Source organism: Excalfactoria chinensis, chromosome 1, assembly GCF_039878825.1.
Source record: "Excalfactoria chinensis isolate bCotChi1 chromosome 1, bCotChi1.hap2, whole genome shotgun sequence".
NCBI classification, from domain to species: Eukaryota; Metazoa; Chordata; class Aves; order Galliformes; family Phasianidae; genus Excalfactoria; species Excalfactoria chinensis.
Genome location: NC_092825.1, coordinates 126,477,043 through 126,491,356, shown reverse-complemented (window position 1 = coordinate 126,491,356; position 14,314 = coordinate 126,477,043). Strand labels below are relative to the sequence as shown.

The 14,314-nt window shown below is 42.4% G+C and overlaps 1 protein-coding gene across 9 annotated transcripts in view; it reads right to left on the bottom strand.

Annotated features, from left to right (window-relative positions):
- The window catches only part of MAP4K4 (mitogen-activated protein kinase kinase kinase kinase 4), a 143,998-nt gene that overhangs the window by 2,550 nt on the left and 127,134 nt on the right, over positions 1 to 14,314 (bottom strand). For all 9 annotated transcript variants that reach the window (XM_072337787.1, XM_072337831.1, XM_072337806.1 and 6 more), the window contains 5 exons: positions 11,649 to 11,792; positions 6,719 to 6,853; positions 3,603 to 3,703; positions 2,700 to 2,849; positions 1,936 to 2,095 (listed from right to left, as the gene is read on the bottom strand). In XM_072337787.1, coding sequence (XP_072193888.1) covers positions 1,936 to 2,095; positions 2,700 to 2,849; positions 3,603 to 3,703; positions 6,719 to 6,853; positions 11,649 to 11,792 — 690 coding nt within the window. The remainder of the gene's footprint in view (positions 1 to 1,935; positions 2,096 to 2,699; positions 2,850 to 3,602; positions 3,704 to 6,718; positions 6,854 to 11,648; positions 11,793 to 14,314) is intronic.

The following is a 14,314-nucleotide window of genomic DNA, read 5'->3' as shown; positions in this document are numbered from 1 at the left end:
GGACAGGTAGAGGGCAACACAGAGCAGCTTTTTAGGAGAGCAGAGGAATATATTTAAACTTTGTAATTAACAATGACCTGCCTGGACATACTGTAAAAACACACACATGCTCAGAGTTCTATTTCAGTCTTCAGCAATTTCACAATGCCCCCAAAATACCTTTTTTTTTTTTCCCTTTTATAACCACATGAGCTGTCCATGTTAGTAATGTATTATGTGCCTGAGCACTTAGGACACAATAGAAGCTTTCCAACCTTCAATTAAATGGAAGGAACACTGAGTTTTACAAAGATTTTTCCTCACAAGTTTGGCAACGAGACAGGTTAATTAGGTGTTGACAAGGAGAAAACAGAACCCAAAGTTTAAACAGACAAAGCCTATCCGCTCCGGAACATCCCCAGCACCATTTTGGTGTCTTACAGTGTCACTTCCTTGCTTTGAAGGAGTTTGTTGGCAAAAGAAAATAACACAGAATGGGAAAATTAGGAAAAAAAAAAAATACATCAAGTTAGCTGCCTTTAATAGGAATAATGCTTCCAAAATCTGCTTTCCTTCCCAAGAAAGCCAGCTGGCCTGACAAGTGCTCTGCATATTTTAAAAAAGGTTCATATTAAGCTCTCCAAGTGGAAGTCCTCTTATTTGTCCTTCTGCTTTCCTTCGCACACAAATAAATTGAAAACGAGCATTTATTCCTCAGGGTATCACTGGGGGAAACAGATTAGTACTGGCATGAGGAAAAAAATCTGTTCCTGCTAGCATTAAAAACTGAATGAAGGAGAAAGGCACCAGAATAGGTATATTCAAAAAGCAATTTGATGGATGGTCTTAGGAATGCTGCCAGAAATAACATATGGGAACTTAGTGAAGAATAAGCTGTTGCCTCTGATTTGTATGCACACTGAGCAGAAAAAATAAATAAATAAATAAAAAGAAGCACAACACATCTTAACAAGGAAAATTTAAGAAGATTTAATTTCATAATACTTCCCCATTTATGTTATCTTTTTTCACATTAATTTTCAGTGAAATTAAACCAAGCTACAGTACAACACACGTCTGTACCAACACATATACCATCGTGTCAGAATATTTTCACATATGTCACTAGTGATAACTGAGCCAAATGTTTTATTAGAATTGTCAGATGAGATATTCTGATGCTATCAACTGCCTTGGTGCCATTTACTTCACAGCCACTTCAGTCCCCAGGGCTCTCCAATTTGCCAGTTGATATAATCTGCTTGCTTTCAGATCTAGTTAAGAGTTAAATGCAGCAGAGTGAACATGCCATGCACTAAACTTTAAATTTCCTTCTCCCTTATTGCTCATGTTGCTCTAAAAGCAGCAATAACTTTAGCAGTAACCTAATGATACATGAGTCCAATCCAAAACATGCAAACTCAATGTGTTTGCACAACAAAACCAAGGTGCAACCACAACCCATGCCATGCTCAGCACTGTAATAATGCAGCGTAGGCATCAAGAGCTCCCATACCAACAGGCGATTACACTATCATGCAAAGATAGATAAGCAATCCTCAGATAATTAAAATAAACCCATCAAATCAGATAGACTGTTATCAGCCTGTAATAATATCCTGTGTGCCACCTTACATATCTTTATACTTAATGGTTTTCATAATTTCGTTGTTCTCTAGGAAAAATTCTTTAATGGTCTGCAAAGATCATGTTGTACGATAAAGAAGTTTTTTAATCCTGAAGTCCACAAGACTTTTGCCTGGATCTTGTTCTAAAAAACTCAACATGAAATGGATTCATGCAATTTCTCTGAACTTTGCGCTGCTGTTTTTCAGCAATATTACAGCTTCGCTGCTTCTGAATCTGAGGTAAAACTTGATGCATTTTTCTTCTGCCCACTCTCTGCACTCCCACTCTCTCACAGCACATTACATTTGATTCTGTCAGGACACTTACCAACTGAAGTTGGCATTTCTCCCCACTGTAGAACCACATCTTTGGTGATCCTTCCATATGTGTTTACATAAACTCCTTCATCCTCATAGCAGACCAGTAGCTCCATTCCATCCGTATTTGGGAGAATTATGATTGCGTGAGGTTGGATACTGCTCTGGATCTGAAGAGTCAGAAGTGAGGACAAAGTCATTTTTTAACTTTAATACTGAAGAGCCCATGCTAGGAGAAAGGCCTAGGTGAATGCCGATGTTTGTCTGATAGCCTACCAAGGATCGGCACTAGCTCTCCCTCCAACTTAGACACCCTACACAGCAGCAACAACAGAAAACTTTAGGGAATTAATTCTTTCATCTTAAGGCAGACATCTATAAGACAGGAAAGATGAACTTCTCTGTAGGAGTGCCCACTTGTTTCCACAGGCAGAGATGAAGCCACGTGACCTTTGCCAAGCCTGCTAAATATTATCAGAGGGCAGTGATATCATTCATACTGCCACTTTCCCTGCAGTTGATCATTTGCTATGCACTCAGCCATCTACCTATCACCCCCGAAACCCACATCTGAGCAGGCAGCTCCCAGGCAAGGAGATACACTGACCATGAGGACAGGACAGAGGACAAGGCCCAAGGCCCTAAGCCACGTCTGTCCCCCTCCACCAGTTCCCTCTGTCCAAAGGGACAGCCTGACACATTTTTCATCTGAGAAAAAGGAAGGAGAGGCAAACCAGAAGGAAAGAAACTCCCCACCCCAGGAAGAACTCTTACATGTGTTGGTAGATAAATATCGTAGACTGATCCTGAATCCACGTCAACAGCATGGAAGCCAGCACAGGAGCCATAAATGACTTTTAGTCTCTGACCCTCTTCTACAGTTAGATCCACCAGCAATGGCTTATGTACCAATTCACCAAACGACTGCAAGAAAACAATCAGTGAGATTTACTTTACTGTTTAGAACCTCGACAGGTCTTATAAAAGCATGCTGTTAATGCACAGCTGATGAGTCTACTCCTCCAGCAGGCCTTTGGCCTTCATCCACCAGAGCAGTTAGAGGCTAACATCTTCCACAGACAAGGAGAGACCGCTCAGCACCCTGTTCCATTTCAATCACGTAGTATTATACACTCTTTTCCCTGGGGTTTACTTTCATCGGTCTGTTTGTTTTCACTAAGAACTGCCCTCAACTTTTGGGAAAGCAATTTGATACTCTTGTAGCGTTTACTTCAATCTGCACAGCCAGCAGTAACTGATTGTCTGCAAATCAGTTTGGTAATTACACCAAGGCAGCTAAATTCATTCTTGCTGAATTCAAAGTACAACAAAGCTGAACATAATCTAATGACATCTTCTGCTTACATGAAGATGCTCAGACTCAGCTCGCTTCTCTCGGCTTCATGTTTTATTTATAGCAAGGATACAAACTGCTGATTTTGTGTTGTTTTGAACATTCATTTATGCTTGTTTGTAATTCAGTATTCTAGGTACAAAGCCTAGAGCCTCAGATCCAACCCTACTGCATCCATAAATGAAAATACAATAAGAAATTCATGGCAGATTTACCAGAGAACCTGTACCACAACCATGACAAAACCTCAGACCATTTTTGTACAAGGGGCAACTGTAACTCAATATGTGAAAACACAACAGATGGCTGAAATATACTGTTACCTTAAAGGCCATAAATTTGTGGTATGGCTTTGGCGCCCATGCATAGACTTCCACAGAACTCTTCAATGCAATTACCAAGAATTTGATTCTTTCATATTTTACTGAAATTAAACCAAAACAAAAATTAATTCAGTAAACAGAAAGCGACGCTATTTCCCCATGCTTATGTACGTCTGAAGGTTTTTAGTAATGCTTCATTTTAGAACTGCTAATTCTAAACAGCTAAGTATTTTGACACATTCGTACCACAAAAATCATTACTCTTGTCAGTAATTGAACCTGACATCACGCTTCCAATTATCTAGCCAGGATACACTTATTTACACTTTTCTTTCCATGTTAGACTGTGCTAGCTCATCAAGAAAACAGCTTTCAGGCAGGGATGTTTCCAATAAAAGAAGCCAATGACAGTGGTGCTGTATTGGCAGTCACAATCACATACCACTGGCAGTGGTATTTTATGCTGGTGGAAAAATTCCCCAGAGAAAAGGAGGGGAAGAAGGGAACTGAAAAGTGGAGAAACAAGCCCATTTCAAAAACAAAAGGCAACATTTTTGTTCTTGTTTATTGCCCAAAAGAATAACTGTTGCCAAAAACTTCACAGAAAATGTCTAAGTGGCTGCCAAAAAGCTCTTCCTCGGGTGATAGTTTAAAGGAAACAGGTAGCTGACCAAATGCAAACAAACTGTACTACCTGAGCTGTCTCCAACTGACCTTACCTCTAATTCTCAAGTAAAACACGAGCTCAAGTCACCTTAGTGACAATTCTGGTGACAAATCCTACCTTCCGCCTAAGGAATGGAAAGGTTGTTAGGGCTGCTAAGGAGTCAGGAGTTTCTCATGGACAGTTCAGAAACAACATTTTGCAATCTTTTTTTTTTCTCTCATTTGACATACAAATGCAACAACTGTAGCATTTCAGCCACAAAATGCTTCAAGGAAGTGCTACTTTTGTAGGAGGGAACTGAACATTTAGAAACCGCCATTCAATTAGTGTGGCTGGATCTGCATTTGCAGCTACTGTCTTCATTTGTGTAGGAAGAGACTGTGGGGACGTTCAGAATACTGAGGTTTGTTAACCTGTTTCTTATGCTCTCTTTGGAGGAGGAGAATAAAAAAGGCATTATTTGGATGACATATATTTAAGGAGGCTTTCTCTATCTTTTCACGTATTAAAGGAGCGGAATGCATTTTGAAAGCAATGAGTAAATCCCTACATCTCCAGCTGCCATTATTATCTCCTAACCAAAATCGATTTTGAAACAGGGCTGGAGTGAAGAATCTCAGACTTGTGAGAAGAACATTTCTTTAGTAAATACTATTCTAAGGTATTTCAGATATCCTACCCACTGTAAAAGCCTGTTGTTGCTATCTCTTAGTAGGCAGTAGGGAGACAAAGCTTATTATTTGTTCCCCCTTTTATTCTACAGGGAAACAAGAACATGAGCTTTAAGTGTTAGAAGACTTGACACTTCAGCAGACAAAAAAAGCCTCTCAACCTCCACAGCTGTACCGATGGAAAAACAGAGCTTTTGTTCAGTCTTGTCTGGCTTGTGAGACTTATTGGAATATTTTCTTGGGGAAGAAGGGGATATTGAACAAAACCACCTTATCTGTGAAAGGGAACCTTTGATAATCCTCACTGTTTGCTCTGGGTGCTATCTGGGAATTCACCCAAATCTTAAGTTTCAAAAGAGCAATTTATCACTGAGAGGAGCCAAAAGTTGCCTGAAGCAACTGAGATCCATAAATACCACTTCAGCTTGACGTCTGAAACACCATTGCATCAAAGAGACAAGGAAGCGATCAGTGCCAGCTGCCTTACTGGTAACCTCCAGAACAACTATTCACAAGGCTCATCCTTCTTGGGAACTGAGGCACAGCTGTCAAAGGGGCCTCTCACTACCTGAAGAAGTCTACTGTATGTTTCTGGTTCAGAGGGAAGTCCAGTGCCAGACTGCAACAAATCACCCTTCATCTGGAAAAGAATGCTCTTTGTTTCTCACGCTTCCCTACTGGAAAGCCTCCTTTCAATAGCTGTTAATGTATTGTTAACAGGCCACTTCATTATGCTGCTGACACTCTGGGGTATGATACCAGAGAAGTACATTATTAATTGTTTTTGGGGTCAAGCTCAAGGTTCAGCAGTCACTTACTGCGATGGTTATTGATTGCACCCTTCTGCAAGAGCTTGTGCATGACAGAAAGAAACAGCTCAGTCTGACTGCTGCTGCTCTACACTGACTGACATGAGCTGACTCTTAGGAGAAAACCAAACCAAATGCAACACCCAGGGTCCATTAAGATGCATCATGACACTGAAGCATAAGAAAGAGCTCTTAGTTCATATCCCCACCTGCAGGGCAGCAGGCTCACTGCACATGGCGAAAATGCAACATGTCTTTGACTAGCTGTGGCAGAAGCTTCTACAGGCCAAATCCATTCAAGCAACCTAAGGGCACTCAAAAGGCGCCTGCCTAGTGAAAACACACTTCATCCTCGTAATCCCATAACTGTACAGCAGTGGATCTGAGACAGCATTAGGAAAGTTCATGAGCTAAAGGGAGTCAATGAATCATCCTGAAGTTAAACATATGCTTCTGTTCCCAGATGCTTCCCCAAAGCTCGTGCACTAGCTGGGCTTACTTTTTCCTCCTACGCTCTTTTTTTTTTTTCCTATCCCTGCTAGTCTTAAAAAGCTACATTAAAAATGAGATGTTTCTCACTCCTCTCCAGAATTTGATTTCAGCATGGTAAAATAACAGGGAAACCTGCTGGCAGAGAGAGCAAACGCTGGTTGACAAGAGTCCCTCTGTCATCCCCAGGGTTTAACAGAGCTGGAGAAATGCCACCAGCCCCTACTGTCCCTACCAGCCTTCTCCTGGAAGTTGCACCCGTGACAGGAAGAATAGGGATGGAGGATCTGTGCCTGCACCAGTTCACAGCCCAGCACCTCATGTTTGGTCTAACCCAATAGCTTGCCATCTATTCTGATGCTTCAAATGAAAAGTCTGTCCTCAGCCATATGGAAAACAGTCAGAAACAGATCTTAAACTGCCATTCTCGTTCTCAGCTAGATCTCATCCAACAATTTGATAAATTCATTTGTCACTTACCAACTTTATAGTGCACACAGCCTTCCAAGTCACCCACCGTTGTCCAACCCTGTTTCTTTTCCACTTCGGGATCATTGTGAAGGATTTTATTTCTCAACCAGGACAAATAGTAAACTCGCAACTTGTTCTTCTTACCTAGCCACAAAAGGAGAAATAATGGTTTATCTCCAGAGAAAGATAAGTGCTAAAAACGCCTGCTCTGACAAATGCAAAGCCCCACAGAACAATCCAAAAGAACAAAGAAGGAGAAACTGCTGCAACCACTGAGATCTCCCACAGTATTTATGACCACACAGTATTTACGACCACGCCAGCTTTACTCCAGATTCCACCCAAAGATATGCTTTCCTGATAACCAGTGACAGGGATGCATGGTAATACCACATCAATACCCCAAATGACAAACTCCTTAGCTGCCTGGTTCTTAGGACAAAGCTTCTACTTGGAAAAGGTCATTATCCCACAACAAAAACACCAGATTCCTACACTGAGGTAACAGATGAGCCTCAGTAGTTCTTATCTGTACAAAACATAAGGAGAACAGCAAGGGATAATTTGAGGCTCTGGATAATCTGCACAAGCAGAAGGGAGTATGACTGGTTTGAAAGGAAGAAGCAACAGGAAAGAATACTGTGAGGGAATGTACATTACAACTTCTGCACAGGTAGCAACCAGGACAATTCCATCACTTACACCATCCCTAGATACAAAGTGATCAAGTTTTCACTAAGGCCATTTATCATTAAACTGGTAGAAAAGTACACCAAGAACAATGCAAAACCAGTCCAGCATTTAACCACTTTACAACAGTACTGAACAGTACTGCACACAGCCTGGAATGCAACTCACAATATGCGAAGGCCACAAATGAAGGGCAAGGCTCACAACTGACTTTATCAGCAGTTCTTTTTGATTCTAGGGACACCTCACTGTGGCCTTTCAGTACTTAAAGGGAGCTCATAAGCAGGAGGGAGAGCAACTTTTTACATGGTCTGATGGTAATAGGGCAAGGAAGAATGGCTTTAAACTAAAAGAGGGGAATATTAGGTTAAGTGTTCAGAAATAATTACTTCCTCAGAGGGCAGTGAGGGACTGCACAGAAAAGGCCAGATCAGATCAGGCCCTGGGCAGCCTGATCTAGTGAGTGGCAACTCAGCCCATGGCAAGGAGTTGGAACTGGATGGTGTTTAATGTCCCTTCCAACCCAAACCATTCTACGGTTCTTTGATTCTTTAATAATTAATAGCCAATACAGCACAGGCTGAACTGGCAAGAAGGTGGCTCTAGTACAGATATTCAAAGCTTGTCCCCTTTTCTTCCTCCTTCAGCTGCTTTGTTTTCCAAAGCCACCACAGTCCTGCAGATGAAACTGGAGGCAAGGAAGAGAGATCACCCCTGATGATGGGGAACCACTATGGAAGGCTCCATTAAGTCTCTGTGTGAGGAACAGAAATAAATAATGCTCACAGGGCCCCAACTTGTCAGTGGAGTAGCTCCATGCCAGTGCTCCGGCAGCTGATAAGGATGAGCACATGGCATCAGGGGACACAGGTTACAGCAGGACAAGAAGTCTGAGTATTGAGAGCATCCTGCTGTGCTTGGCTGGATCCCAGAACTGGCACCCAGCCCTTGGCCTGATGGCAGAGGACCCCTGACACAGCCAGGCTCTGCAGGAAAAGCAGCTGGGAAGGCTGGGGCAACACATGCAGATGCACAGCTTGCAAACAGGCTGCGCCATTGACTCCAGCTTTTCCCTTATAAAAGACACAGTCTGAAAAGTCTTCTTTGGGATTGCTTTGATGGGGAAGGGCATGGGGAAAAGAAGAGGCAGTTAGAAAATAAAAATCTGTTCACCGAGCCTAAAGAGGAATTGGAGACCTGTTTCCTTCCAACTACTGCATCTGCCCTGCACCTTAATTTTAAAAGCCTTAAAAGCCTCTCTTGCTTTGATGGTACCCAACAGAATGTGAAGCAGTATCATGCTGACATTTGTTTATCCCTACTGCAAATGTGATGGCCCACTTGGCAGTAAGGGAACATAGGATTTATTGTCTGACTTCATATTTATCGGATTTAACAAAGTCCTACTGTTGTCACAGCTCTTAAAGATCTGGAAATGGAACCAGAACATTATTCCTACAAGTTCCACTTAGGTCCTCCCAAGAAAATACTGCAAATGACAGCTAAGGAGGTCCTTTAAAAAAAGACTGGAATGGAAAACAGAGTACAGATCAGATTCTTGATTCACTGTGCTTCTGGGCAAGGAAGAGCTCACAGGACACAACTATCACTAGCTCCAGTTGATGGGGAGAACAAATCATCTCCTAGTTATTTCTATGACTTTAGCTTCCCCGTAGCTTAAGACTCAGACCAAACAGTGCACAAGGGGAATTTCCCAGCACGTGGCTATTTCCTTTTTTTTTCCAGTTCACATGATGAGCAGCAGGGCATTTCTCTCCAGCTGGAAACATTTCTCAAAACAACAACAGAAAAATATCTGCAGTGAGTTCCCATTGTGTTTTAGTGTCTAGACCACAAGGAAAGTCACAGGACAGGAAATTCCTCAGCCCGCCAGCAGGCTGACATGAAAAGAGCACAACTGGTCAGCTAAATAAACATAGTTATGCACGTGTTTAGAGTTACGCTGATTTTAATATTTATATTGGAGAGGAGAATTAGATCCTTTTGCTTGTAAATCTGTAACGCTCAATTTTAGCAGCTCTCAAATATCTGCAACTTCTTTTCCCCTTGACTAACTGTTACGGCTATGAAATAAGAAAGAAAACTCTGCTCCAACCATTATATCAGCTGGTTATTGGCTCTGAAAACTCCCAGCTCTGGTTCTCCCACAGACATCATTTCGAATGCAAAGCCTTCTCTCCTATATTGAGTTTTTGTTTTTACTGTTGTGTGGTTTTTAATTACCAAGCATGCAGATTCCAACCAGTTCTTCTACACCGTCATCCTTCCCTACATTCCCGAGAGCCAGTTGTGCTTACAAACACTCAGGGAGCCACAAACGGAGCATGTTCTGCATGCAGATCACTATTCTCTCTTTCAGCACTTCTATGACTCTCAGCACTGTATATTATCTGAGCATCCAAAACTATTTTTTGGGAGGCAAAGCATCCCAATGGTATGAGCTAAAGAACTGTCCAACTACCCTGCTTTGACCCACAGTTTTCTTGTACCAGCTGTAGTAGTTCAGTACCAAAAGCTTTCTTATCAAGGTAAGTTTTGAACTGGAGAATTATACTGCAGGAACAATTCGTTTCATGTTTTCAAACTCAAAAGAGTATACGTTAAAAGCAAATCTTAGGTGACAATCCCCTCCAAACCCTAGTGCACCTCAACTTCTTACAGTGCGGTGTCATATCTTGAGTACTGCCACCATAAACATATATTGATTCCTGAAAAAGCAGAGGGAACATATGGCTGGGAGAGATGTAGATTGAGCAGAAATGCCTCTTTCCCGCCTTGTACTTCACTATTCTCCCATAAAATGCAGGATATGGGGCGGAGACAAAGCCATAAAACAGACAAAGGTCAGCCAGTTTCTTAAGGGTTAATGTAGCGTGTCTCAACAGAGGAAGCAATAGTTCTGAAGGAAACAAAGGAAACGGATGTGTCAGGGTTCTCAGATTGTGACTGACGCGAACATAAATAAACCTGAAACAATTACACACAAGATTTAATCGCAGACACTTCTGTTTGTGTAGGGTATGCTTCGAATTGACACGTTTTGCACAAATTGGATTACACAGTATTTTTGTTTATGAGGTCTACTATAGAATAAACTACCAAATGATGCTTTTCCAGTAGCTTATGTTTTTAACATACTGTGGACACACAACAGGTTGCTCTTTTCAACCCTCCTTGATTCATCTTTTCCTTTTAAATGCTTCACGACACAGCTGGAGCTGAGAACTAAGTATGACAACACCAGCATGGGCATGGCCCTTTTCAGTTGTATTAGTGTAATACATCTAACACACAGTCTAGGTGCATGTCCTTTTGTACAAGAGTTTGGAGAGACTCCAGCAGGGTAAGATGAGCTCAGAAGCATCAACAAAGTTTTTAGTGGCTGCAATGAATAACATGGATCGCTGTACAAAACGTCATTTAACATTCTCTCAATTGCACAGCATAGCAAAGACTCATTTCCCAAACAAACCAAACCAAAAATAAAGTAAATGGCTGAACACCACCTGTGAAGAAAGATTAACAGTGCACCACATCAAGTAACTTAATGGCAGAATAACCTTATGCAATAACTCTTTGGAGCCAAGGAGTCTGGAACCTCAAGCTTTATAAAACACATTTTCCATCAGTGCACACAAAACAAACACAGCAATCGCCACCTCCCTTCATCTCTCATTGCTGAGTCGTCTGCAGTTGCATCCAGTGAGAGGCAAGGCCAAAAGCTGCCTCCTCACAATGGCAATTTCCACACTGTGCAAATACTGCACTCCCCATACCCCGTTAGACATTCTCTCTCTAGTCATTCTTATCTACCTTGCAAGAGCATTTATGATTATACATATTTATACACAGAAGATGCCTTTAAAGTCCAGGAGCATATAATATTTTGGTTAGAAATAGGCCAGGCTGCAAGTAGCTGCAGCAGAAGGGTAGAATGTCACTTCTACAAACTTCACAAAATATTAGCAGCTTTGACAAAAGAAAGTTTCCTCCAAACCTATAAAAACATTAGAAGGAGGAAGACAAGGGGCTAGCATGCACAGGGTACTATGGAGAAAATGATTCACTCTTAGAAACAAACTGCAGATTCAAGAGAGGCAAAATGACAGAAAATCCACTGTCTTCATTCAAGTCAAGACTTTCCCCCTCAACACACAGGCTGCCAAAAAAAGCTCTTTGCCATGCCATACCAGATGGAGGAAAGATCACATAGAACAATTAACATTACCAGAAATTGTCACCAAGACATTCAGCCCTTCAAGTACATCCATTTGCTGGAACCTTCTTCGATTGATGAGCGGATAAACCTTCCCCTGGCCACTTCTGTCTAGCAGCATCAGACCACTTTCTGTGCCCACTAACAGGTTCACTCCTAGATGAAACAAAAAGAGATCCAAGTTAGTAGACAGATTTTCTACGTGCTCTGATGAAATTATGCCTTTCCATAGCAACTGCCTTGTCTCAAGCAAGTCTAATCAATCCTGAATGATCTCGACTTGCTGCACGTTACCTGCACTCAGAGACTGCTGACACCAAATTACAGTGTACAAGAGCGTGAGAGACTGGGAGACTATGGGGAAGTTCCTGGAGCATCAGTTCCCAAACAAGAAGTCACACCAATACTGGAGATGGAGGGGTGAGGCACGACAGAGTACCCAAGATTGTATATTCTGAAGGATGTGTTAGCTGTTGATTAGGGGGATTGGTAACAGGATGATGTAGATAAGGACAAAAAAAGCACTGGCACGAGTTTGGGCTCTATTGGGAGGACTGGATTGTAGTGCAGCCCTCATGGTAAAGGGACAGGCATGGGGCTGGTACTCATCTTCCCAACAACTTTTGCCATCTGAATGTTAAATCTAGAGAAATTAAATTGTGTTTCCAATCATCTCTCCTACAGGTTAAGTGATTATAAATGAAGAAGGTCAGCTTCTTGTTACAAAGGTCCACACATCCACTGGAAACCTTATTATGAGTACATGGAACCTTACTGCTTAAAGCCAATTGCATTCTGTATGTGTATGTGCATATGTATAAACATATATCATACCAAAAGGCTACAAAATCTGTTAATATGTAATTACACTTGTATTTCATAAACATTTTCAATAATTATTATAGTGTTTCAGTCCCAGAACCCACAAATGGTGATGAGGTAGGTCAAATACAGTACAGGGAATAGAAAGCAAACCACATGCATGGGATGATTTCCACTACACTTCTCTGTTGCAATCTCAATGTAAAACTTGTTATCCTTAAACACAGTGAAACAATGAAACAATGAAAGAGAAACTCACAGAAGATAGTCTTAATTATATTGCTTAGTGCTTTACTCTGTAGACAGACAGTCCGCTGACAAAGCTATACAGGTGCCAATGGTCATACATTAACTGATCACATAACAAACCCTTCCTAATACAGCATGTGACCCATGGGAGTCCACTACTGAGTACAGCCTGTGTCTATAGCGATGATTTGCCTTCTCAAAGCATGGAAGAAGCACATTACTCATCAAAACTGCCCACCTCTAAAGCATGTGGGAAAGCTACCTAAACATCATCCTTACTATCACATGTTGGAGGAGTTGCAAGAAGGAGGGAACATTCACCCTATCCTACTGTGCACCATTTCCTAAAGGGGACGAGGTGTTATGGGGGAGCAGAGCCACAGCCAGAAGGTGATGATTGTGCTGGGGCGCTCTCAAAAGCCTCTGGATGGAAGAAAGAGAGGAGTGATGCATGTTAAACATCTCCATTTTTCTCTCTCTTGTCTCTTCCAAATGTATCCTGGGCCATATCAAAAGACATGAGGCCAGGAGGAAGCTAACTGTCCTCTTATATTCTGCCCTTGTGAGGCCCCATCTGGAGCACTGCATCCAGGCCTGGGACCACCAAAACAAGAAGGACAGTCAGAGAGCTGGAGCACCTCTTCTGTGAATAAAGGCTGAAGGAGCTGAGCTTGTTCATTCTGGAGAAGAGAAAGCTGTGGGAAGATCCACTGTGGCTTTTCAGTACTTAAAGGGAGCTTATAAACACAGAAGAAGACCAACTTTTTGCATAGACAGACGGAGAAAGGACAAGAGGGAATGGTGTTAAACTAAAGAGAGGAGATTTACATTGGGTGTTAGGGAGAAACTGTTTACCCAGAGGGCAGTGAGACACTGGCTCAGGTTGCCCAGAGAAGCTGTGGTGCCCCATTCCTGGAGGCGCTCAAGGCCAGGCTGGATGGGGCCCTGGGCAGCCTGAGCTGGGGGAAGGCAGCCCTGCCCACAGCAGGAGGGATGGAACTAGGCAGTCTTAATGGTCCCTTCCATCCCAAGCCATTCTATGATTTTTTTAAGTAAACTTCAGAGGGCCCAGAAGCCCCCTGAAACAATCACCTCTCCTTGCTCAAAACATGCTGCTCTGCTGTTTCTCTGCCCCCCCCCAACGTAGGAGAGCCTATGGACACAAGCAGCCAAGCAGCACAGAGCCTATCTCCACACTCTCCTTTAGCTACTGATGCTTTCACTGTCTCCTTCTCACCCTCCTATGTAGCCCCTATGCAGGTCTGAAATGGCTGGCTCCCACTGCACACCCCCAGGTGTATTACAGATCCCCCATCTCTCACATTAGGCCACATCCTCAAAACAGTAAGTGGAGGAAGGACAGAGGAAGAGTAACGCACAGGCTGCAGGGACACCAAACTGGCTAAGGAAGCATCCACCTCTCAGCCTCCTTCCTGAAGCTCTATGTCTGTAGCTTTGATACATATTTTTAACTCTTATTCACTGTGGTTTATAGTTAAAACAAAACCACACACAAAGTGCTGCCTCTCAGTCCCTTTCCCTCTTTGCATATCTGCCTCCACCCTCACCTCTTCCTCTGCTGCCTTCGCATCACAGTTGTTTCTGCT